This window comes from Canis aureus, chromosome 36, assembly GCF_053574225.1.
Source record: "Canis aureus isolate CA01 chromosome 36, VMU_Caureus_v.1.0, whole genome shotgun sequence".
NCBI classification, from domain to species: domain Eukaryota; kingdom Metazoa; phylum Chordata; class Mammalia; order Carnivora; family Canidae; genus Canis; species Canis aureus.
Genome location: NC_135646.1, coordinates 790,928 through 815,102, shown reverse-complemented (window position 1 = coordinate 815,102; position 24,175 = coordinate 790,928). Strand labels below are relative to the sequence as shown.

The 24,175-nt window shown below is 56.4% G+C and overlaps 1 protein-coding gene across 5 annotated transcripts in view; it reads right to left on the bottom strand.

The window, feature by feature from the left end:
* Positions 1-6,478: 6,478 nt before the first annotated feature.
* ERICH1 (glutamate rich 1) overlaps positions 6,479-24,175 on the bottom strand; it is a 42,641-nt gene continuing 24,944 nt past the window's right edge. For 2 of the 5 annotated variants that reach the window (XM_077885431.1, XM_077885428.1), the window contains 4 exons: positions 23,469-23,621; positions 12,128-12,816; positions 9,796-10,025; positions 6,479-6,992 (listed from right to left, as the gene is read on the bottom strand). In XM_077885431.1, coding sequence (XP_077741557.1) covers positions 6,962-6,992; positions 9,796-10,025; positions 12,128-12,816; positions 23,469-23,621 — 1,103 coding nt within the window. In that variant the 3' untranslated portion in view covers positions 6,479-6,961. Of the gene's footprint in view, positions 6,993-9,795; positions 10,026-11,234; positions 12,054-12,127; positions 12,817-23,468; positions 23,622-24,175 lie in introns of those variants that run through there. The other 3 variants (XR_013373139.1, XM_077885429.1, XR_013373140.1) reach the window with 3 other exon arrangements.

Here is a 24,175-nt window from a genome sequence, read left to right as displayed (position 1 = left end):
CCCGCCCAGCCCCGCCCCTCCTCCCGCCCCGCCTCGCCCCTCCTCCCGTCCCGCCCCTCCTCCCGCCCCGCCTCGCCCCTCCTCCCGTCCCGCCCCTCCTCCCGCCCCGCCCCTCCTCCCGCCCCGCCCCGCCCCTCCTCCCGCCCAGCCCCGCCCCTCCTCCCGCCCAGCCCCGCCCCTCCTCCCGCCCCGCCTCGCCCCTCCTCCCGTCCCGCCCCTCCTCCCGCCCCGCCTCGCCCCTCCTCCCGTCCCGCCCCTCCTCCCGCCCCGCCTCGCCCCTCCTCCCGTCCCACCCCTCCTCCCGCCCCGCCCCGCCCCTCCTCCCGCCCAGCCCCGCCCCTCCTCCCGCCCCGCCTCGCCCCTCCTCCCGTCCCGCCCCTCCTCCCGCCCCGCCTCGCCCCTCCTCCCGTCCCGCCCCTCCTCCCGCCCCGCCTCGCCCCTCCTCCCGTCCCGCCCCTCCTCCCGCCCCGCCCCGCCCCTCCTCCCGCCCCGCCCCGCCCCTCCTCCCGCCCAGCCCCGCCCCTCCTCCCGCCCCGTCCCGCCCCTCCTCCCGCCCCGCCCCGCCCCTCCTCCCGCCCAGCCCCGCCCCTCCTCCCGCCCCGCCCCGCCCCGCCCCTCCTCCCGCCCAGCCCCGCCCCTGCTCCCGCCCAACCCCGCCCCTCCTCCCGCCCTGCCTCGCCCCTCCTCCCGCCCAGCCCCGCCCCTCCTCCCGCCCCGCCTCGCCCCTCCTCCCGTCCCGCCCCTCGCCCCGCCCCTCCTCCCGCCCCGCCTCGCCCCTCCTCCCGTCCCGCCCCTCCTCCCGCACCCGCCCCGCCCCTCCTCCCGCCCCGTCCCGCCCCTCCTCCCGCCCCGTCCCGCCCCTCCTCCCGCCCCGCCTCGCCCCTCCTCCCGCCCCGCCCCGCTCAGCAGGGCTCGCCCGGCCTCCCTGGACTGCCCCCTCGCCGCCACGCGCCCAGGCCTCCTGGGGGCTGCCGCTGTCGGTGCTCCCGGGAGCAGGGGGAGGCGCCGGGCCAGGACGGTCCCGGGCGGGGAGAGCGGGCGGGAGGCCCCGCCGTCCTGGGGCTTTGCAAGCGCGCTTGAGCCGCTCGACGAGGCCCGCGGAAGCCTGTGGCGCCACGAGAGCCCGCGCGGGGGCCCGCCCCGTGGACGCCGAGCACCGACCGCCCCGCAGCATCCCGTCCCCGGAGCGCGGCCCGCCCGTGGGGGCACCTGCTCGCCTGCCGGCGTGACACGGGCGCCCCGCGGGTGGCTGCGGCCCAGGGAGCTGCTCCTGGGCGGCCTCCTTCCGGGGACGCACCGCGGGGGGTTCCCGCAGGGGCCTCAGACGCCCCCCTCCCTCCCTGCCTCCCTCCGGCGCGGTCCCAGATGTCCTCCCGGCCCGGTGTTCGCTCTCCCCCAGGGCCCCAGCGGTTTCTCGGCGCCGATGCCAGGTGCCCGCAGCGCCTTCCCGTCCCACCACCGGCGTCGTACCTTGATGTGCCCCAGGGTTGTACATCCGGAAACATAGCTAAAGGGAGAAAAAGAAGGGGGTCTACCACTTGGAGTGCACCTTAATAGCCTAAAAGGAAGATAAAATCAAGAGGTGAGACATGGGCTCATGGTGGGGGTGGGGAGACCTGTAGAAATCTGGGCTGAAGGAATTGCTGAATCTATTGTACTTTCCCCAAATAAAAGGCATGATCTGCAGGGGCCAAGTTACTCAGTGCCCTTTTGCTGCAACCAGGTTCCCACCTCCCCTCTGCACCAGGCCCCATGACTGGGGCACTTCTTTGAGGTAATCATTTATTTACAACAATCCCAGACACCAGCGTGTGCTGACACATGGGTATGTGTGTGTGTGTGTGTGTATGGGACACCTGCGTGTGCCAACTCCGCATGTGTGCACGGGACCCCCGCGTGTGCCGACTCTGCATGTGTGCACGGGACATCTGCGTGTGCCGACTCGTGTGCATGCACCAGGCATCCCCCCTGTGGCGGACAGTGAAGTGGCAGCATGCCCTGTGAGCAGTGTGAACACAATGACAGCTTGTCCTGAAGGTCACCAATCATCAGTTTTAAACTAACCAAAGGGGAAACCACCGTGGGTGGGCCCCCTCCGGGAGGGACAGCCCTTGAGAAGGCTCAGCTTTTCCCAGCTGCTTCCACTGGCCTTGAAGGGATTACTGCCAGTTTAGTAATCCTCAGAAGGTCCTGCAGCTGGGACATGGGGGTCCTAGGGAGCTGAGACATGTCCTGGCCATGCAAGAACACCAGGACCTCAGTCCTAAACCATCAGAACAGGGCTGTGCCCAAGATCGCGAATCCGAGAAACCACCGAGGAGCCGACACCGATGCAAACACAGGAGGGTTTATTACAAGCTCGAGCTTGGGTCCAAGTGTACAGGACACAGCGGAGCAGGGACTAAGAGGCGTAGCAGCTTTATAGGGGCCAGTGGCCAATGGGATACGCAGAAAGTTGCACAGTCCTGCTGGTCTGGACACTCGCAGGTGGCTGATTGAGTTACATTTTACCCTAAAGTATCCATTTGAACTGGCCTATCACTGAGCTGATTTCCGATTAGGGTGTGCCCGGGCTTGGCTAGGGTGGGGCAGTGCCCCAAGCAGGTCGGCACAAGGCGGGGGCAGCACCAAGTGGAGTCAGTCCTGCTCTGCTTGTCCAGGGGTAGGGGATTTTTGTTAAATTTCCTGGGTCCCACACTGAGCACACGATCCAGGTGCATGGCCTGCGCCCCTGACCCCCACACACCGGGAGGGAATAAACAGGTGCTGTTTCAAACCACTGGTGTGTGGTAATCTGTTGTGCAGAAGTAGAATATTAACACACTGGTGACTGGGTTTTGGGGAATATGCAACCTCTTCAAAGTTGTGCACAATATTTGTTGTACGGGGTGGCGTGGACATGTGCATCTGTTCTTCATTTTGGAGAGGGTCCAATGTTTTCATCCAATTCTCTGAAGAGTATACTCCCCAAATGAGAAGACAAGCCCCCAGCAGAAAACTCTGGGGCTCAAGCAAGTGCTGGACACAGAAGAAAAATCCAGAATCGGCCACGTGGTGCAGGTGAACTCAGGACAGCTGTTCTCTAGAAACACTACAGCAGTGGTGTGTGGGCCAGAAATGCGTGAGCGTGCATGCGGCCTCCTCTGGGGCCTCAGGGTCTCAGGGCGGCAGGAAGGTGTGGACAGGCCTGTCCCTGAGGCACCACTGCCTCACTCAGCAAGCTGATAAACATTCCTCATGTTTCCCGAGAGCTTCCCTCTCTGTCGTGACTGGTGCGGTTCACAGAAAACAAGTCACGTGGACTCCACGAAGACTCTGCACTATTATAAACGATAAATTGATCTCGTTATTACCCGACTTCAACCCCCGTGGTGGTAAACAGATTACCACATTTATGCCGACACATTAGAGACAGGATTATTTGCTTTTGTTCTCTACAAGAGGCCTTCTTTTCTTCTTGGAATTAGAATGGCACACAAAACCCACTGACCCTGGCAGCCTGCCTGTGGGATTACATCCTGCTCCTATGTATTTGCGAGTCTGGTCTGGGAAACAAAGAAGGTCAGACCCAAGTAGGTGGGGCGGGGGCGGGGGTGGAGGTTGACAGGGATTCCATGCTGAGAGGAGAGACTGAATGAATGCAGGGCCCATCTGTCTGCCAACGGGAGGGTTTTCCTCTCTATCAATAGTGTATTAACTTGTTCTGCACAGAAAAAATGTAAATTGTTCATAATTAAAAGACACACATTGAACACTGAGAATTAATAGGAAAAACAGGAATTTGTTAACACTTATTTTCATACTGGCAGACACGGCTTATTAATTCACAGGCCCTGTGGGGAGGGTTATAACCAGGAAGTCCGGTTTCCGGAGGCCAACCAGGGGGTCCCTGAGGGCAAGCAGTGGCTGACATGGTCTCAGCGGGAAGAGGCATGACCTCTCTTACCCACATTCTATGCTGACTTACCATGAGGGGAGAGGAAGAGGCAGTGGGTGAGGAGGCTGCTCATGTAGGCGTGGGGAGGAAGATGTTGTCAAAAGAGTGAACGGTGATGAACCATGATGCTGTCCCCTCTCCCACAGCAAGGTCTGGCTTCCCCGAAACACCCCCTTTAGGACGTGTGCCCACTCTGTGCACGGGCACTCGTTCTCACAGTCACAGCCCAGGTCTGGCTGGTGGCTCCACTTACGGACTTTTATGAAGCTCAAGGTGCCTCACAGCACCTAGCTGCAACGCTGATGGATCCTCAGAACCTGGCTGTCCCCATCTGCCTCCAGAAGGTTCTACTTAGTGGAATAGGCATCTCTTCAGGACATGGACGGATGATGAGGTGAGAGGACCTCTTGAGAATGGGGCTTCCAAATTGGAAGGAAGGAGACAGAATGAGGTCTTTCGCAGATGATATGATCTTATACACAGAAAACTAAGGGATACACACACACTCCCCACTTTACAGCTAACATACAAAGTCAGCAAAGTTGCAGGACACAAAACCAATATACAAAAATCAGTTGCATTTCTGTACTAGTGACGAACAATCTGAAAAGGAAGAAAACACTTTCATTCATGATCACATCAGAAAGAACAAACTGCTTAGGAATAAACTTAACGATGGAGAGAAAGACTAGTACACACAATACTACAAAACACTGTAGTATTTTGTAGGGAATTCGGAAGGAGACATATGTACATGGAAAGACATCCCATGTTCATGGAGTGAAAGACTTAATGATAGTGTTAAGATGCGCACCCCACCCAAAGTGATGGCCAGGTCCAATGCAGTCCCTATAAAAATACCGAACGTATTTTTTCCAGAGATAGAAATCTCTAGCCTAAAATTCACATGGACTCTCAAAGGGTCCCAAATAGCCAAAACAATCTTAAAAAAGAACAAAGTTGGGGGACACACACTTCCCCATCTCATACCTTCTATGAAGCTATAGTAATGAAAACAGTGTTGTTCTGGCATAAGGACAGACATACAGACCAATGGAATATAACAGACAGCCTTGAATAAACCCTCATGTATTCGGTCAAATGAATGTCAACAAGGGTGCCAAGACTGGTCGATGGGGAAAGCACAGTCTTCTCAGCATACGATCCTGGGAAACTGAATATCCATGCACAAAAGAATGAAATCAGATTCTGATCTTACACCATATACAAAAATTAACTCAAAATGGGTCAAAGACCTAAATGGAAGAGTTATAAAGAACTATGAAACTCTTGGGAGAAAGCATTAGGGAAAAATCTTATGATCCTGGTTTGGCAGTTATTTTCTGGATAGGATACCAGAAACACCAGTGACAAAGAAAAACATAAATAAGTTGGACTCCATCAAGAGGTAAACAATTTGTGCAGCAAACAACAGTAGTGAGAGAGAGAGAAAAAGATAGGCCACAGAATGGGAGAAAACACGATAAAATCATTTCTCTCATAAAGTGTTAATATCCAGAATTTATTACTTTTTTAATATATAGAATTTATGTATTACTCTTATAATCCAATGACAAAAACCAAATAATCCAATTCACTAAAGGACAAAGACTTTTTTTTTTAAAGATTTTATTTATTTGAGAGATACAGAGATACCAACAGAGATAGAGAACAAGAGCAGGGAGGAGAAGGGGAAGCAGTCTCCCCGTGGAGCAGGGAGCCCGAAATGGGGCTTGATCCCATGACCCTGAGATTACAACACCGATGCTTAACCGACTGAGCCACCCAGGTGCCCCAGGACAAAGACTTAAACAGGCATTTCCCTGAAAGAAAGGATAGCTAACAAGTAGATGAAAAGATGCTCAAAAACATTCAACATCAGGGGAACGTAAACAGAAACCATGAGACACCACTTGGTGGCCGTCAGGACAGTAATCAAGGCCATAGGAGATGATGGTGTCGGTGTGGACGTGGGGCCGCGGCACCTCTGTGCGGGGCTGGCGGGATGTGGGACGGGGTGGCCGCTGACAGCAGACCAGCATTTCCTCGAGAAGTCACACACAGAGTTACCGTGGGACCTGGCGATTCTACCCCAGAGAGGTGGGAAAACACGTGTGCACGCAGAATGCCGTGCGTGATGCCCAGGGAGGCACGGTTCACAACAGGAACAGAGGAAACAGCCCCGTGTGCGCCGACAGGAAGTGGCGTATCCATACAACGGATGTTGTTCAGCCTTAACAGTGTGGTCGCCTGATACGGTGAGCTACTCAGCGCCACTGAATTGTATGCTTAAAAACGGCTAACATGGTGAATTTTATGTAGGTTTCACCACAAGAAAAAATATTTTTTTTCATGGACAGAGCCAATGGCCTCCTAAAATGTACACCAGCTGACAGGTGTTTCTAAACCGCAGTAATCCTGAGAGCAGGTGACTGTTGCCATGACAAATGGAAAGAACGGGAAAATGTTGTTATCAGTATCATCAAAGCAGAGAAGAGAAAATAAGGAAGAAAATAATAACTTCAACCAGAATCAAACAACTTAAACCATAACATTTAATGTCTATAACGCATTCTTAAAACAGAGACTTTCAAATACAGGGTTATTTAACTTTATAAAAATATATAACAGCTTCAAACTATACAGTTTGTTAAATTTAACAGGATGTCCACTTTCAACTTTTATAAGAATGAAAGAAACAGGATCATGGTGAGTAATATGGGACATAAGCACTTTCTGATATTTGAAGACTTTCTATTTTACCCCGATTTCTCATTCCATGTCTCCAATTGTGTCTTGCCCACTGTGTACAACACACGGTAAATACGGCGGCAGAGATGTTTTCAAAGTTCCTGGGGTTTAGGCCACAAAGAAGATTTAGGGAATTCCATCTTCTTTATATGTAGGAATCCTGTCTCTGCTAATTTCACATTTGCCTTTTATATTCTTGCTGAATGTTAGCTCTTCTTAGATGCCCGGATTTAGTCAGTGTGGTTCTCAGGAAGGATGTGGGTGATCCAGTAATTAAAGAAAGCTGAGAGCACTGAGGCATGGTCTGGAAAGCAAACAGAACACCAAACAAAAATAAAATAGAACAAGAGAGCCCCAAAACAAAAATTATAAACTATCGTTTTATAGACAGTAGCCTGGAGATTCAAAGTAGAACCTACAAAAACCCTAATAAAGCACAACTCTAGTGTGAAGTGATGTCGATGGCAGTGCGCGGCGCCCATGGGTCCTCCAGCACAGATTCTGGAAGTCTGCATGTCATTTGGGGGAGAGCCCTGCAGTCTACACGTGTGGTCAGATCTTTAGGACACGGGCCACGGCACCGCATGTACCGCCCGAGCACACGGACACCACATGCAGGCAGATGTGTGGTCATGGGTGACCTAACGCCAGACTCAGGAGTCCCTAAGCAGGGGCGCCTGGGTGCAGGCAGCCGGGTCATGGGGAGGTCCCGAGCCACTGCCGGCTCTGAATGGACCCACACAGCTAAGGCCGTTCCGAGGTGCCCCCTGCCCGGGCCAGCGGCCTGGCCACCGAGGCCTCATTCCCTTGCGAGGGGTAAAGGAGGCTCGCGTGACAGGGACCCTGGATGGCAGCATTACTTGTGCTAACGCAGGCGCCAGGGTGCGGGGAATGTAAGGCGTCTGTGAGCCGGGCCCTGGTTCTTGCCACCAGCTTCTGTCCTAACTCCAGAAACAGGGGGCTTGTCTACGGCCTGGCCAGGGAGCCCACATGCGTCAGGAGTCTTGGTGACAGAGCTGTGCGAGGACCCTCTGCGGCTCACAAAATGTAGCCAATAGCGCCCACCCACCTGCACCCAGCCCATGCCCAGCCTGCACCCACCCTGCACCCAGCCACCTGCACCTGGCACCGGCACCCAGCCACCTGTGCCTGGCACCTACACTCGGCACCTGTACCCAGCCACCTGTGCCCAGCCCACGCCCAGCACTTGTGCCCCCCCGCGCCTAGCACCTGCACCCAGCCCACGCCCAGCACCTGTGCCCACCTTGCACCCAGCCACCCGTACCCAGCCAGCGCCCAGCCACCTGTGCCCACCTTGTGCCCAGCCCCTTGCACCTATCACCTGTGCCCAGCCAGCCGCACTCAGCCCCCTGAACCCAGCCAGTGCCCAGCACCTGTCCTGCAGGCTTCCTGCACCACTGCCAGGAGCAGCTCTGTGTCACACGTGCTGGTCTCTGAAGACAAGGCTTCGCCGTTCATTGCACGTTTTGTTTGCAAAATTGCTTTAAATAGAAAAACTCCGACTATGTATCCTACATGTGCTGACAGATAATCCACTTTTACGAAAAGTGCTTCAATTAAGTTTTAGTTCTACCAACTGCTTAAGTGTGCCCGTAGACGAGCTTGTCCTGTGATTTTCACATAAGAAACAGAGGGAAACATTTCTGCTAAGTCCCCAACTGCTGCTGAAAACCCTGCTGACACATTTCAGAACAACGTGTGACAAAGGCTGCAGCCTGAGGAACACAACAAAAACTTTAAAAATTCTAAATGACTTTGTTTTTATCTCAAATACCTTTGTATGTGTTTAACTTAATAAAACTGGCTTTCTGCAATTTGAGCTAGAACTTTATTATGGAAATTTGAGTTTGTTAAATGTTCCACGTAGGACAGCCAAGGTTGACACTGGGTTAGCTGGGCTTCCCACAGAAGGCCCCCGGGGTCGGTCAGTGGCTCTTCCGCTGCAGCTTATCCACGCTCCCCTCCACCCTCCCGTCGCCTCCTTGCAGTGGCTCCCAGATGGGGTCTCTGGGCTCCTGCACCCTCTCTGCTCTGTAACGTGGCCCCTGGTGACCTTCCCCATCCTAGGTCCCCACCCGGGGTGCCCAGGCAGCATCCAGACTGGCCCCATCCGACCTGGCTCCTGATCCTCCAGCCCTTCCGAGCTCACAGCTCATGACTGGCTGCCAGGCTCCTCAGGCACAACTGCACTCAGGCCGACACCACTCTCAGGTCACCCTCCATCCTGCGTGTCCGCACCCATGACCCCCTCCCCACCATGGGACACCCGCCATACTCCAGCCCAGTGCTGCATGAATATCCCCTCCCTGTGGGATTTCCTTCCCTGTGGTGTCCAGTCTAGCATGTACATGGAATGTCACCTCCTGGTCTCCTTAACTCTGACCCTGACCTGATATGATGCCGTGTTAGTCTTGACTGTTGAGCCGGACCGTGAGATTTCCGGGTGGAAACAGTCATCATGGTCACATTCCCTTGCAGCAGTCAGCAGAGCCCATCCCACTCAGCTGGACAGGTGTCCTGTGCCCGGTGTGGGTCGGCATGGGGCTCTGCATGGTGCTTCTCTAGAAAAAGGCCAATTTTCTGGCACTCCACGTCTGCACATTCCCATGGCCTGGTATCTCCCCCACAGCCCACTGCAAGTTGCGGCCGTGAGTCCCCCTGGCCGAGTGGACCTGAGCACAGCTGGCCCCAGGTCCTACCATCTCTGGGGAGCGGGCAGCCGGGCAAGGCCGACGCACAAGCGAAAGGTCATCTTGTGACTCACCTTTGTCCCGGACACTCAGAGGGCGGGGTTCCCTCCCACCCGTGCAGCAGAGTGGGAAAGGGGGACAGGGTGCTTTCACTGCCGTTTAAACACAGGGAACTTGGCCCCAACAGTTGGTAGCTCCCAGTCTGGGAGACGAGAGGCCCGGCTTCTGCGTCTCTCCCCAGGATCACTTACCGCCAGCAGAGACGCTGGAAGCCACCCCTGCACGCCTGTGTGTTCTGACACCTGACCTCCGACCCCTGACCACTCCGGTGCAGTGTGAGGTTTTCCCAGGCAAACCCCGAAGAAGCAGCACAGCGCCCACTGGCGCGGTACGTACCGGGCGGCAGGGTGCAGAGCGCCGGCAGCCTGTCCAGGGCAAGCTGCAGGCTCTCGGTGTCTCGCAGGAGCAACAGCGTCTTCATGTGATGCATCAGGAGCACATCTGCGCGGGACACGCTGTGGTCGCCAAGACGTCGGAACAGCTCCTGCGCGGCTTCCACGAAGACGGCAGAGGCCGCAGCCTGGGACATGCCTAAGCGAAGCGAGGCCACTTAGAAACGCACGTTCCTGCCCAGAAGGAACCATTTAGGATACGAGAGGCCACCCTTGGAGCAGAAGGTTGAACCTTAGCCTCATATGCCCCACCTGCGGGAGGCTGCGGGACACCTGCCTTCCAAATAGGCCATGGCGGGGGCGAGTGGCCCAGCCCTGCAGACCAGCCTCAGGCCCCTCCCACTGAGCCACAAGTCCCCGCAAGTCCCCGCGCTCCCTGCTCCCGGAGGCGCCTGTCTCTATCCTTCATCCTCGCTCCTCGACAGAACGTGCTTCGGCTGTGCTGGTGTCGCCTTCGTGCTGCTGGGCTGCACACGGCCCTACCTTGTGACCTGATGGCCGTTCCCAACTGCTGCCTCTGCACACGGGCCCTACGCCTCGGCCCCATGCCCCTGTCTGGCCCCCACGTGCAGGTCAATCTTGTCCCCCACCCCCGTACCCCCTCCCAGTCCCCACAGGCATGTCTGACCCGTTCCCCACCCTGGCGTGCACCTGTGTCAGACCTGTCTCCCTCCCCTGGTGCGTGTCAGTCCCACCCCCATCTACCCCAAGCCCCCTTGGCCCCAAGGTGTGTATGTTAGACCTGTCCGCCCATGTGCCCTTGTCTGCAGGTTCTATCCCACCTGCTTTCCAGCCACTGATTCTCATGCTGACCCTGACCTGCTGCTTAGACTCTGCGTTGAGTTATATTTCTCAGAATTTCCATTGGACTATCTAAATAGACTAAAGCTATCTGGTGAATATGGGAGAAAAATGTTGCACCATTTTCTCCGTTTTTTGAGCACTTAATCACCTCTTAAACGCCCCTTGATGACCCCAGTGCCTCCACAGCACGTCTCCTTGTGGTTTTGCTGCCCAGTGTGAATGTATAAGCATGGAGGCTGTGGTGCCTGAGCGCCCTGCCTGCCCCTGCTCTGAGCGCGTGGCCCTCTGTGCTGCCCGACGGGCCCAGCATGTTGTTGAAAGTCCTGGGTGTCCGACCCTCGCACCCGGGGCTGGGCACCTGGCCATTCCCAGCAGTGTGCCTGCTTTACCCCGCAGCCCCGAGGCCTGCCTTTCCCTGCATGGCCTGCTCTGCTGCTGACGCTGTGCTGCCAGCCTGTGTGCTCCCAGGGGCTGGCTGGCCCTTCCATCACCCTCCTGCATGGCCCACGGCCAGCCGACAGCCGCCCCGGGGCACAAGGGTGGCCGTGCGGTCCCCACTCGGCCCTGGCGTGCCGTCACCTCCTCCGAGGTCTGCCCTCTCAGGCAGTTCCTGCACAACCTCCTGGATCCAGCGAGTGGAGCCCGTCCCGAAGCAGTTCTGAGGCTCCTCGGCTCTGCCGTGCACCAGCTGTCTTCTTCCTTTGTTTGCACGTGTATTACGCTTGTTTTCACTCTGTCAGTACAAAGTGCTGACACATGTGCTGAAGGTTAAAAGTGCTATTTTCTCTGCCTTGCTCAGATCAGTCTTATCTCCTAAATGACTACACAGCCAACATTCCTCAACCCTGTCCATAGGGTCATGTTCTCACTTGCATCGGGATCCGCTAAGCCCAGCCCGGCCTGCATCCACTGGGGGTGTGGTGGGAATGGGAACATCCATGTTGGGCGCCTCCATCCGTGCTGCTTGAGGACCTGCTGCTTCCTGATCCTGAGGTCAGCTGTCAGTAAGCTCAAGGCAAACCTGAGGAACCACCACCCAAGAGGACCAATCTGCTCTCCTCTTCCACCTCCTGCATCCACAGACAGCTGCCCAGGACGCTCACTGGAAACCTGAAGCCCGCAGGTTACATGTGGGAAGCAGAGTATGTCCCAGAGGAGACAGTCATGCTTGCACTTTTCCTTCCCTGTGAGCTGAGGACAAGGCACGTGAGTCCACCACACCTGCCACCTGGACTTACCTTTCCTGAGGCAACAGAGCCGAGAACACCGCCAGCCTCTGAGGCAGGTTCACGGGAGTCAGGTGCAGTGGCCGGCTACGTGAGGAGTGCAACGCCTCCAGCACAGGGACACTCTCCAACCCGGGTGAAGAGTCCACATATTCTGGTCTTTGCCTCAAAACTAAAGACTTATGTTCACCACTGAGTATTTTCACATTTCATATTTTAAATATTTACATATTTTACTATACTTACTTTTCCAAATAAGTGGATGCCATTATTTGAAAGAACAGTGAGGAACGTACCATCATAAAAATAAATTTCTTGTGTTGACTTCAAAAAGTTTAGGATATCGTCTGCCTTCTCGTTGGTGTTTTTAACATCTTCCCCACTGGTGTCTTCATCGTCCTCCCCGTGATCCTCCCTGTGGTCCTCCTCGTGGGTGTCAGTGCGGTCCTCCCCGAGGACACAGGTGCCATCCTCCCCATAATCCTCCCCAAGGACATGGCCACCGTCCTCCCTGTCGTCCTCCCTGAAGACACGGGCACCGTCCTCCTCGTAACCCTCCCCGAGGACACGGGTGCCGTCTTCCGTGTGGTCCTCCGTGTGGTCCTCCGTGTGATCCTCCCCATCACTCTCCAACCCGGCCGCCCACTCGCTGTCGCCCTCCTCTGGCTGGTATGTGAAGTTGCCGCCAGAGGCTGCTGTCAGGAGGCCAGCCGCTTTCTTCCTCTTCATCTGCTGCTGCTTCTTCAGCTTCCTCCTTTTATTTTTGCTGATTGTGGGGCCATCTGCGTGCCGTGGCTGCAGGTTTTCTGGTAAAAGACTCTGCTGTTTCTCTACTTCTGCTCGTTCTGCACCATCGTTGTTGGGATTTTTAAGGCTTTTCCTTGATTTATGCTTTCTTGCTCTTCTTCTCTTTGACTGAGCGTGAAGATCCTCATCTACAAAAACAAAAATTCATATTTTCTGTACATGGAAACAGAGCAAACATATTGGGCTTCATTTTCCATTAGAATCTTGCAAATTCAGTGGACAAGGAATTTCAAATATTTACTGAACTGTCAACTTTAACTCAGGTCCCGGGACTTACCCTGAAATACACGAGCAGCAATGTGTCCTTGCACGAGGCCACTGGGAGACGTACACCCTCACGGCTGCTACAATCCTGACAAGCGGTGAGAGGTCAGGGACATAAGAGCTGCTGCAATTTTGGGGGGTAGTAAAATTTCAGTCCTGTGGCCTTGGGATGAAAACATTCATTCCTATTTTTAAAAACATTACTTTGGTGCCTTCTAGGAGTTACTTGGATGTGAGAATAAGTCATAAATAGCGGCGCCTTGCCCCTGTGAATCAGCATGAAGTTGCATTTTGAAATGAAGATTGAGTGTGCGCTCCCGGTGGGGGGCAGTGGTTGGCGGTGTGTATGCCCTGACCGCCTGGGCGAGAGGGCCGCACCAGGCAGGCCTCGCCGACGGTGGTGGGCGCAGCACAGAGCAGAAAATTCTACCTGTGACACAGGACAGCTGCAGCAGACCCACAGAGAACACGGCCTGCGGGGGGGATGGCCTGGGAGCCTCTCCTGAGGTCAGAGAAGGCGCAGGACGCCCACCTGCTGGAGGTCCTGGCGGCCGGGCAGGCGAGACATGGTGCCGGGGCGGGGACAGAAGGCCTAGTTGGACAGGCAGGGGCCAGCGACAGCTGTGCAAACACAGCACCCGCGGGATCGTGCACAGGGGAAGCACAGCGCTCCGCAGCTGGGGAGCCCCGGGCCCACGCAGCACAACACGGAGGGTGGGTGGTGGAATAACAGCAGCGAGTGACCAAACACCGGCCACGGTCCGGGGACACGACGGAGCTGGAGGGTCCCCCGATGCCACACGGCTCCGCTCCCTGAGCAAAGACGCGGAGCAGGGGCACCCGCTCGGGGCGCAGGGGGCCACGGCCAGGCAGTGCTCCAGACATCCCCAGGTGGCAGAGAGCTCCTGACGCCTCGGGAGATGAGCGCGTCGTGTATGCAGACCCTACGGACGGAGAGGCCTGTGGCAAACCTGCCAGGCACGAAGCTGGTGGAGCTGCCCCGCCAGGCGCACGCACGAGGCCACTGAAAAGAAAAGATGCTGCTGAATAACTTTCACAGCAGACGAAGAAGGAAGGATCTTTGGGGTTGGGGGTAAAACCAACAAACCCCCGCGGGGACAGCAGCCGTCAGAGGCCGGGCACGGCAGTCTCGGGCGGCGGCCCCAGGCGAGCCACTCCTGCCCCCGAGCCGCCAGGCGCACGAGCCTCAGACAAACCCTGTCGCCGCGGCGGATGCTGGCCCAGCACGCACCTCGCCACCGGCTGGTTCCGCCAAGGCTCCCGGAGGCACTGCGCTCCCGTCCTCACGGTCACGGTCAGCAAGCGATTACTTGGCGAGAGGACACGGAGCCGGTGGTGCAGCTGAACTCTCCGTCAGCGTGCAGGGGCTGCTGTCCCCTCGGCTACGAGCGTCCTCAAGAAAGAATCGACAAAGTGCGTACGGAATCCTAACAGCATCTAGCTTGGGATTTATATTTTTGATGCAAAAATCCAAGTAGAAAAGTATTTCTTTGTGGGAAAAGAAACTGATTAACCACAATGTATTGATCTGGTTCTTTCTTCTTATCTTTTGGTCAGAAGAGAATTAATTTTTTTTTTAACTCATGATCTTTAGATATTTTTTCCTCATTTTGACTGCTGTCCATGTTTCACTATAACCTCGGCTGGTCCATTTCTGTCAGCCCCGGAGGTTGGCCCAGCCCGTGGGAAAGCAGCTGCTCCACGGCTGGTGTGCAGAGGCAGGTCCCGGGCCCTCGGGGCAGCAGCAGCCCTCGGGGCAGCAGCAGGGGACACAGGGGGGGACAGGCCACGGCTGAGGACACCAGGTCCCGGGAGACGGCAGGCCAGTGTGCTCACGGCGACGGACGACATCCCCTGTGCTGGGCTGTGTCTGCAGCTGAGTGCCCCGTGGCCCTGCACTGGCCTTGGTGACCAGGCCTTTCTGCGGCAGCCTCCCTGACTCCTGGGACCAGGCCGGGCCCTTGTCTGCCCTCTCGATGTCACGGGACCCCTGGACTCTGGCAAGGGGAATGTCCACGGCGGTGGCTGCGGAGCACTAGTGTATGGCCAGCATCACAGCATCATTTATTTTGCTTCGTGAGCTCCCATCTCCAGCAGAAGCCACTCTGGGCACCTCAGATGTGCTCACCCTGAAGCCCTGGGTCCAACGCTGGGCAGAAGTGAAGGCTCTGAGGCAGCTGCTGTCCCAATTTGGGTGAGCGGCTGCCTCTATGTCTCTCCATCTGTCTGAGTCTCTCTTTGTCTCTCCGTCTCAGGACACCCCCGCAGCACCCAACTCCTGAGGGCTGTGTGTCTGGTGGTATAAACCTGTGAGCAGCATCCTGTCCGCAGGCACCTGCTGGGAGGGCTGGAAGGACAGAGGGATGGAGGGACAGGGGGATGGAGGGACAGGGGCAGATGGAGGGATGGAGGGATGGGGTAGACCAATGGCCAGGGGCAAACAGGGGGTGCAGAGAGAACACAGGTCCGATGACCCCCAGTTTCCTGTTTTTTCCTGGCCTCTCTCCTGGCTTCCTGTAGCATCACGGACAAGTGAACTGTGTAATTTTGGGTGTGTGCAGACCCGGCACACGGGCAGCACACCTGCATGGATCAGCACAGCCATCCTGGCACAGGGAGTGCTGAGTGCCAGCCGCCCACTGCCCACCCCCACCCAGGCCTCTCTCCTGGTCCACAGCCCTGTGTCTACCCCACTCCACCCCACCCCATCCCGAGGCCTCCCTCCTGGTCTGCAGCCCACTGCCTGACCCCCCCTCGCAGGTCTCCCTCCTGGTCTGCAGCCCACTGCCCCCCATGGCCTCCCTCCTGGTCTGCAGCCCCCTGCCCACCCCATCCCCTCCCGAGGCCTCCCTCCTGGTCTGCAGCCCACTGCCCCCACCCCCCAGGCCTCCCTCCTGGTCCGCAGCCCCCTGCCCACCCCACCCCCTCCCGAGGCCTCCCTCCTGGTCTGCAGCCCACTGCCTCCCCCAAGGCCTCCCTCCTGGTCTGCAGCCCCCTGCCCACCCCACCCCCTCCCGAGGCCTCCCTCCTGGTCTGCAGCCCACTGCCCCCCCCCCAAGGCCTCCCTCCTGGTCTGCAGCCCACTGCCTCCCCCAAGGCCTCCCTCCTGGTCTGCAGCCCCCTGCCCACCCCACCCCCTCCCGAGGCCTCCCTCCTGGTCTGCAGCCCACTGCCCCCCCCCCAAGGCCTCCCTCCTGGTCCGCAGCCCCCTGCCCACCCCACCCCCTCCCGAGGCCTCCCTCCATCTGGAGGTCCTGGCGGGACCTGGGAGCCTGTGCGCCTCCCTCCTGGTTCACGGCCCCTACCCCCGCACCCCGACAGAGGCCTCGTGCCTTGTCTGCAGCCCACTCTGGGTGGGGCCACACCACCGCCTAGCCCATGAGGGCTGCCCCCACCCTCCCACTCGCTCAGTGCCATCATGGGGGTGGGAACAGTCCGGCAGGGACAGAGGCCACATCTGGGAGAGCTGTGCGGAGCCCTCCCTGCCCCCCAGGGTCGGAGGGCATCTGGGGGCAGCCTTGCCCACAAGGGTGTAGCTCCCGCTCACTCAGGCGGGCTCAGCCCAGGGAGCCCAAGGGACCAGCCCACACACTGTGGAATCTGAGGCCGTGACCCTTCCATTCTGCAAGCTCCCTGCCCTTGGGAAGCCCCACATGTCAGGGTTCTGTGGCTTCCACTCTCCTGACCTCACGCCTCATAAAAGTCTGAGCTGCAGCTCTGCCAGGGGCTCCTGTCCAGACACAAGGTCCTCCATCGACTCTAGAACGTTCCGTCCTCACGGCCCCTACACACCTACAATCTTGCCTCCTTCGAACCCTCATGCACAAGAGAAGCTGGAGGAACATTTATATTAGGGAACCAGAGGCCTGACTATTTATAATCTGAGAGGCACACTGGTTCTGAAAACCTGCCATCCCCAAAACACACCTTTCAGGCATGCTAATTTTAAAAATGATCACAATTTGTCAAAGTTTTCTCCACGACTATTTGGCACCTACATTTTGATGAACTGCGGTAGTAGAAATAGTTAGACGCCAAAAATAGCCAGTCTCCAGCTTATTCCAATTCTCACAGCTGAACAGTGTTGCATTAAAAAAAAAAAAAAGGATAAGTATTTTAAAGGAAATTGGAGTTTTATTCAAGACTCAAAGCCCAGGCTACTAATGCATGTGATAATCACCGTCCGGCTCCACTGTCCTCTGGATGCTCAGAGCAGAGTAGTAAGTTCCCAGTTGGTGCAGGTCTACACCACACCCGTGACAGTCCTTGCTGAAACATGAAGACAGCCTGCTGGGACGCCTGGGTGGCTCAGCGGTTGGGCACCTGCCTTCGGCTCAGGTTGTGATCCCAGGATCCGGATCGAGTCCTGCATCGGGTTCCCTGTGGGGAGCCTGCTTCTCCCTCTGCCTGTGTCTCTGCCTCTCCCTCAGTCGGTGTCTCTCATGAATAAGTAAATAAATCTTAAAAGAAATAAAGTTCTTTAAAGACAGCCCGCTGCCAAAATAAGGAGGCCGTGCAGAGAGCAGAGCTCCAGGTGCTCTGGGAGTCAGCGGCAGAAGTTGCTTATTTTTCTTCTCCACAAATGGGCATCTACCGTCTTTCGGAGCTGGAGGTACAGCAACGTGTGGTCCACTGGGATCTCGGGACCCAGAGTTGCTCCTGGGTCGGCACTCCCCTATGCAGGGTTTCTTGCTCTCTATCAGATTGCCTGGGGTGAATCTAGGGAGATTTGGGTCTCCCTGACTGCTTCCTCACGGGGGCTTCTTGGGCCCCCAGCAGGTTCGTCTAGGGGTCCCAGGAGCAGGGACCCTGGTGGCCATGGGAAGCTCTCAGAGAAGCCATCAGAGGTGAGGGTGGCCTGGAGGCCGCAGGGCACAAGGCTGCCCTTGCAAGGTCTGCCGGCTGGAAGTAGAGACCCACCACTGGCACATTCAGGGCCACCTGTGACTTCACAATGACTGGGGTTGGGCAAACTTGTGTTTTCTCAGAGGCTCTGACAACACTGAGGTGGAGAATGGGGCTGAGCATGGGGATGCAGTAGGGTTTATGTGCAGAATTCACGGGGTTCTAGTTCTCATTATTCCAGTGTATGGCGCAGGCCTAGTAAAACCCTTAACTCCACGTTACCATTTTTATACTGAGTCTGTAGCCGACAGCAGGGACCACACATACCTGTCCCGCGTTTATAGTGTCTTTCATTCCCTATTTCACGGATAATTTACAGGAAGGTGTAAACTGCCCTTGAGAAGATGTGTGAAATCCTACGTGAAACCAGGGGTCACCAGTAACCAAGTCTGTGTCCGTGTGACGATGGGAGACTGGGTAGCCTGGAGTCAGCGTGCCTTTTGGGAGCGAGCGGCTCGCGGGGGCTCCTGGAAGGTCCGGCCAGCCACACTCGGGAGAACGTGTCTGTGCGCCTCTCACATCCCTGAGGCTTCAGAAAACCCTCAACAGTGCTTGGCACCGCAAGATGCTCCTGGTTGGCCACCGTCCTGGGTGCACGGTAGGGGCAGGCCACGAGGATGCGATGGAAAAAGCGGGCTCGGCCATGGCGGGTCACCTGCTGCCTGTCTGCAGTGACCGGTGCCGAGGGAAGGGCGGCCCTCAGAGAGCTCAGGCTGGGTCCCGCCACCTCCCCGCTCTCCTCTCCTGGGGACTCGACTGCTATGCAGGCCTGTGTGCCTGATTGCGGGACAGAGGGCAGGTCACAGATAGTGCTTCAGAAGGACAACTCTTCCCATCGACCCTCAGTCTTCATCACGTTCCAGGACAACTAGTTCAGGGACATCTGAAGGCACGAGCCCTGAACGCTGGAAGAGGATCCAGAGAACCGTCTGTTTACACCCCTGACGATGCAGATGGGAGGAACGGGGCCTCGCACGGGTCGGGAGCCTGGCGGCCACGAGGAGAACACGGAACGGAATAAGCACCCAGGCTCAGACTCCCCAGTCCTCATCCGCCTCACCTTGTACCGCCCCCGCTCGCCACCAAGCCATCTCCCTTCTTGCCTGGAGACGCAGGTGGAGCCCCCCACTGAACTCTAAGCACCCACGGGCCCAGGGTCACAGAGTCAGGTGAGACTGCGCAGAGTCCGTGAGGACCCACACTTGTGACCTTGTGTGACGAGAGCCTGCTCAGCCTGCTCAGCCCCGCGTGCCTGCCCCCGGTGGAGTCGTCACCGTCCTCCTCTGGACGCTGCGGCGTGGACGCCGGAGCTGCTACCGTGTGCTCCCTGGGAATACCGTCCACCCCCACACCTGACCCCTCGTGGAGCTGAAGAACCGGGCCCTCCACCCGCCTCCCCCTGGTTCTCCCAGCCACTAGCAACCACCTTCTTGTGCTCTGCTTCTAGGGCTTGGCCTTTTGCTTTAGGTTCCACGTGTAAGGGATACCATGTGGGATTATTTCCTGTAGGATACTCTCCAAGCCCACCCACGTTGTTGCAAATGGCAGGACTTCTCTTCCTTGTGGCTGGACAATGTTCTGTTGTACATATACTCGGTATGGCCTTTATCCGTTCATCCTGTGACACACTTGGGGTTGCTGCCACATTTTGGCTACTGTCAACAACACCGTGACGAGCACGGGAGGCAGGCATCTGAGATCTGTTTCCCTTCCCTGAGGGTCTATGCCCAGAAGTGGAAGAGCTGGGTCGTAGGGTAGTGGTTTTTGATTGAGGACCCTCTCCCCTGTTCTCCACAGTGGCTGCACCAGCCTGCGTTCCCACCAATAGAATAAGAGGCTCCCCTTTCCCCACAGCCTCACCAACACCTGTTGTTTCCTGTGTTTATTAATTTTAGCCACTCTGACAGGTGTGAGGGGGTGTCTCATTGTGGTTCCATCTGTGTTTCCCTGATGCGGGGTGATGTGGAGCATCTTTCCATGTGCCTGTTGGCCATGTGGGTGTCTTCTTTGGAGAAATGCCTGTTCATGTCTTCTGCCCATTTTTTGATCAGACTCTTTTTGGCTATTGTCATATGAATTATTTTTATATTTGGGGCATTAACCCCTTATTGGATATATAATTTCCATTCAGTAGGTTGCCCTTTTGTTCTGTTGTTTCCTTTGCTGTGTAAAACCTTTTAGTTTGATACAGTCCCAATAGGTTATTTTATTCTTTGCTTTTATGGACTCTGCTTTTGGTATCAAATCCAAAAAAATCACTAATAAGAAGTACGTCACCTCCTTGGTTAAGTTTTCCCAGATATCTTATTCTTTTTGATGCAGCTGTAAATGGGGTTGTTTTCCTGACTTTTCCTTCTAATACTTTGTCATCAGTGTACAGAATTGGAACTGATTTTGGCATACTGATTGCGTGTCGTACATCCTTCCTGAACTTATCAGTTGCTGCAGTCTTTTGGTAGAGTCTTAAGGGTTTTACTTTATGCACTATCATGTCATCTGCAATAGTGAACTTTGCTTTTTCCATGCCAATTTGTACGACTTCCTTCCTTCCTTCCTTCCTCCTCCTGACTGATCTGGCCAGGACGCCAGTGCTGTGTTGCATACATGTGGTGAGAGTGGAGGTCCTCTCCTTCTGGAAAGTGTATTAGTTGAATAATTATTAATCAATATCCACAAAAAATATCTACAGTACCATCTATTATTGTAAGGTATTCATGCAAAGCTGAAGTAGTGTAAGTTTACCAAAATCCAAATATTTCTCGAATCCAAGTTTCTCATGAACATATACCAGTGATGGTTTGAAAAGTATGTAACTGGATTTTAAGAAAATACAGGCGATCAGCACAAATGGGGCTCCTTTCCTTTTTTAAAGGCAGGCTGAAGTGTTGTGCTGATTGCACTGGCACAGTACTTCAAAATTAATAATCTGACAATCTCGAGCCACATCGTCCTCCATCAAACATTGATCAAAGTTGGCAGCTAGCTCACTTCACCGAGATGGGGAAGGGCCCAGAGTGTCAGGTGTGTGTGTCAGTAAGATGCCAAAAAACAAAATGTGAGCATGTGCATAAGCTCAAGCCTCTGAGAACACCACCAGGCTACTGGGAGGCCCCAGAATGTGCGGAACCCCTCCTGGGGTACCTGCTCCCTTCACCTCCAAGGCCCCTCATGGTTTCTCCTGTGAGGAACTCAGGAGAAAGCCAATGTGCTCCCATAACTCTGTGAATCTCACTGCAGTAAATCAGCAGAACAAGGATGGAAGCTGCTGAGCCCCGGGCAAGTGTGACACGTATGGGACGTGGCCCCTGGTCAGCAGATTTTGGCCAAGCACCCTCCTCGGTCTCCACCTAGACTCCAGGTGTTAACCATGGCACCGTGTCGGTCAAACACGCAAAGGCACGGAGCTACATGCTCCAGTGAGGACCTGAGAGGCCAGGGGCCCCAGCTCCTCAGCACAGATGTGGACAACAAGGTTTGAGGCCTCCGGCCTTCGACATGGGGCCTGGCCAGTCCCAACACACCTGATGGATGGCCGTCTGGCTCCCAGGGAGTCTGCAGGGAGCCACACCATCAGCTCGGGCTCCCAAAAGCCACCACGTCAATAAGTGCTTCATTAGTGCCTGATATCAGAATGTAATCTTAAGGTGTGATTTTAATGACTTTGCAGATCATCTGCTCAAAGCCAGTAGACACGGTCGAAGCCAACAGTGATTATGAATTCGGACAGCAAACTGGCTCTCTCCTCACGGGCTCCTGTGTGAGTAATGGGTCTAGTCACTTCCCAGCCTTGGCTGAAGACCCGACCCCACTGCACTGGTGCTTCAGGAACGGAGAAGGGCCATGCTCACATGGGTACAAGGCTTGCAATAAACCTAACTGAACCGGCCCAAGTCCGGGCCCTGACCCCTACTAGGAGGACTAGGAAAGTGAGCCTGGAGGAGAGAGATGTCACACATAGACCACGGCCTGCAGATGCTGGTGGGCAGAAGGCAGAGGTGAGGATGGAAGCCCGGGAGCACGTCCCAGGAGATACTGTGGGCTGTCAAGGTCACCGTGAGGAAGGCAAAGGGATGCCCAGCAAGCCTTCGCCGCCAGGTTGGAAGCAGGGCTTGCGAGAGGACCTCTCAGGTGCACAGTTGCAGATGGTGGGGGTGCGGAGCCCTCAGGAGGGATGTGTGAGAGCGGGACAGGGAGGGAGGAGCCAGGGACTGCAGGGGTGCAGTGGAAGGCGTGTGGGTGGCGGGAGCCCCTGGGAATGGCAGGGCAGAGGCCGGTGGGCACAGTTGTGTCAGGCGGGGATCACAACAGAAGCCACCCTGCCCCACGTCCTGAGCTGGATCCACCTGCTGAAAGCCAGGCTGATGGGGGTCCTGCTCTCGTGCTTCACCTGCCTGGGCGCAGGAAGGGCAAAGTTACCAGGCAGATGGGCCAGGCCCCTCCAGGGCGAGGAGCCTCTGTCATGCAACGGGAAACGTGTGCGGGATCTGGAGATGGACGTGGACCAAGCCGGGAGCTGGCCTTCCCAGGAAGTGTAAGAAGGAAGGGCTTGCGCAGGGGGCCTCTCACGCCAACATTCTTGCGAGCTCCCTAGAAGCCAGCAGTGCAACAGGTCGCAGGGAACACAGCGGGACACACCTGAGAACCCCGGGGGCCTTTTCAATTGCCCAAGCGAGAGACCGGAAAACCTAAAGTGCAGTTCGCTGGCACGGGGCAGACTGTAACTGCTCTAATGACCTCTGTTAGCTCGGGTGTTGTATCAATGTCGTCATAACCTAAAACGGGCCGGCACCACTGACGCACAGACCTGTTCTGGGAGACTTGGAGAGACATCCGCACTTACGGGTGTACGCCTTCTCCACGTAGGTGTTGGGCCGACTTTACCAGCTGGGGTGGCAGCAGGGATGGAGCCCAGGGCAGAGGGAGGGCAACGGTGCGTACACGGGCAGCAGGGGTGCTGCCCATGGTGGAGTGCTTGAGCCATGTGGCCCGGGGTGTCCCGGTCCCACCCTGGGCACGGCTTATGCTCAACAGCCTGAGCGGGCGCGGCCACAGCCAGCGCTCAGAAGCCGGGCCAGCGCCCGCAGCCCTCCGGGGACAGGCTGTCTGTCTGGGCAGCACTGCATGGCACGCAGCCCTCCACGCAGGGCCAAGCTAGGGAAGCCGGGGGCAGGCCGCGGACGAGCAGCAGGTCCACGCGGGGAGGAGAAGCATTCATACCGGCCATTCGGGGAAGACAGGCCTGCGTGCAAGGCTCTGCCCAACGGCCACCATTCAGGGGGCGGGCGCCAGCGCGGGACGCGTCAAGAGACAAGGCCGCAGGGACGACTTCACTGCAGGGCTTTGTGTGCTCGTTACCGTAATTACAGGGAGGGCCTACCAGCGATTACGGCCACGGCTCCGTGCCAGCTGAATGTCTGCCCACCCTGAGTCTGTTCGCCCGTTGTTACCAGTTCCCTACGGTCCTTTCCAGTGACTGCGAGACACATAGGAGTGCACCGTGTGGCCGCACAGTGGCGTGCTCCCCTGACCCTCTCCCTGTGGGGGCTCCAGTGCGTCAGAACAAGTAGGACACCGTGCAATCACGCCTCACCTGAGACATGGCACGCTCCTCCCACGTCATCGCTGCCGGAGGTGTCCTCGGAGGCCGGGCTGCCCTGCGGCTCTGGCGGAGCTGGGATGTACCCCTCGGGAGGCAGGCTCGCCGTGTAGAACCGCCTTCGAGGTGAGACCTTGGTGTCCCCATCTGCAGGAGACAAGGGGACTGTGAGCATGGCATACTGTGGCCAGAGGTGCAGTCACCAGTCCGTCCCCACGCGACAGGATGGCACATCCCCGACTCTGCTCCCCAGGCTGCACCTCCAGGGCCATACACAGGAATAAAGTCTAAGCAGATTAAAGACTCAGTGTGACACCTGAGGCCATAAAACTAGAAAGAGCACAAGCATGTGCTCATGCTTGTGACACTGGTCTCAGCAATCAATGTCTTTCTGGATCTATCTTCTCAGGAAAACAAAGAAAACAGAATCATATTTCCATTGAAAATATGGCAGGTGGACAAGGGAACCGTCCAGACAATGATGAGACAGTCTAAGGAAGGGGAGATAATCCCCGATGACCTACCCATCTTCTTAATCATATTTCCATTGAAACTACGGCAAAGCAATCTTGTGACAAACGCAAGTAGATATCCCCATTCATCTTTCGCAGAAAAATTGACATTTTAAAAACAAGAAAACAAGGTTTGAAAGAAATCACTAATACATATGACAGAATGTGGCTTTCAGACATTTCAATGTA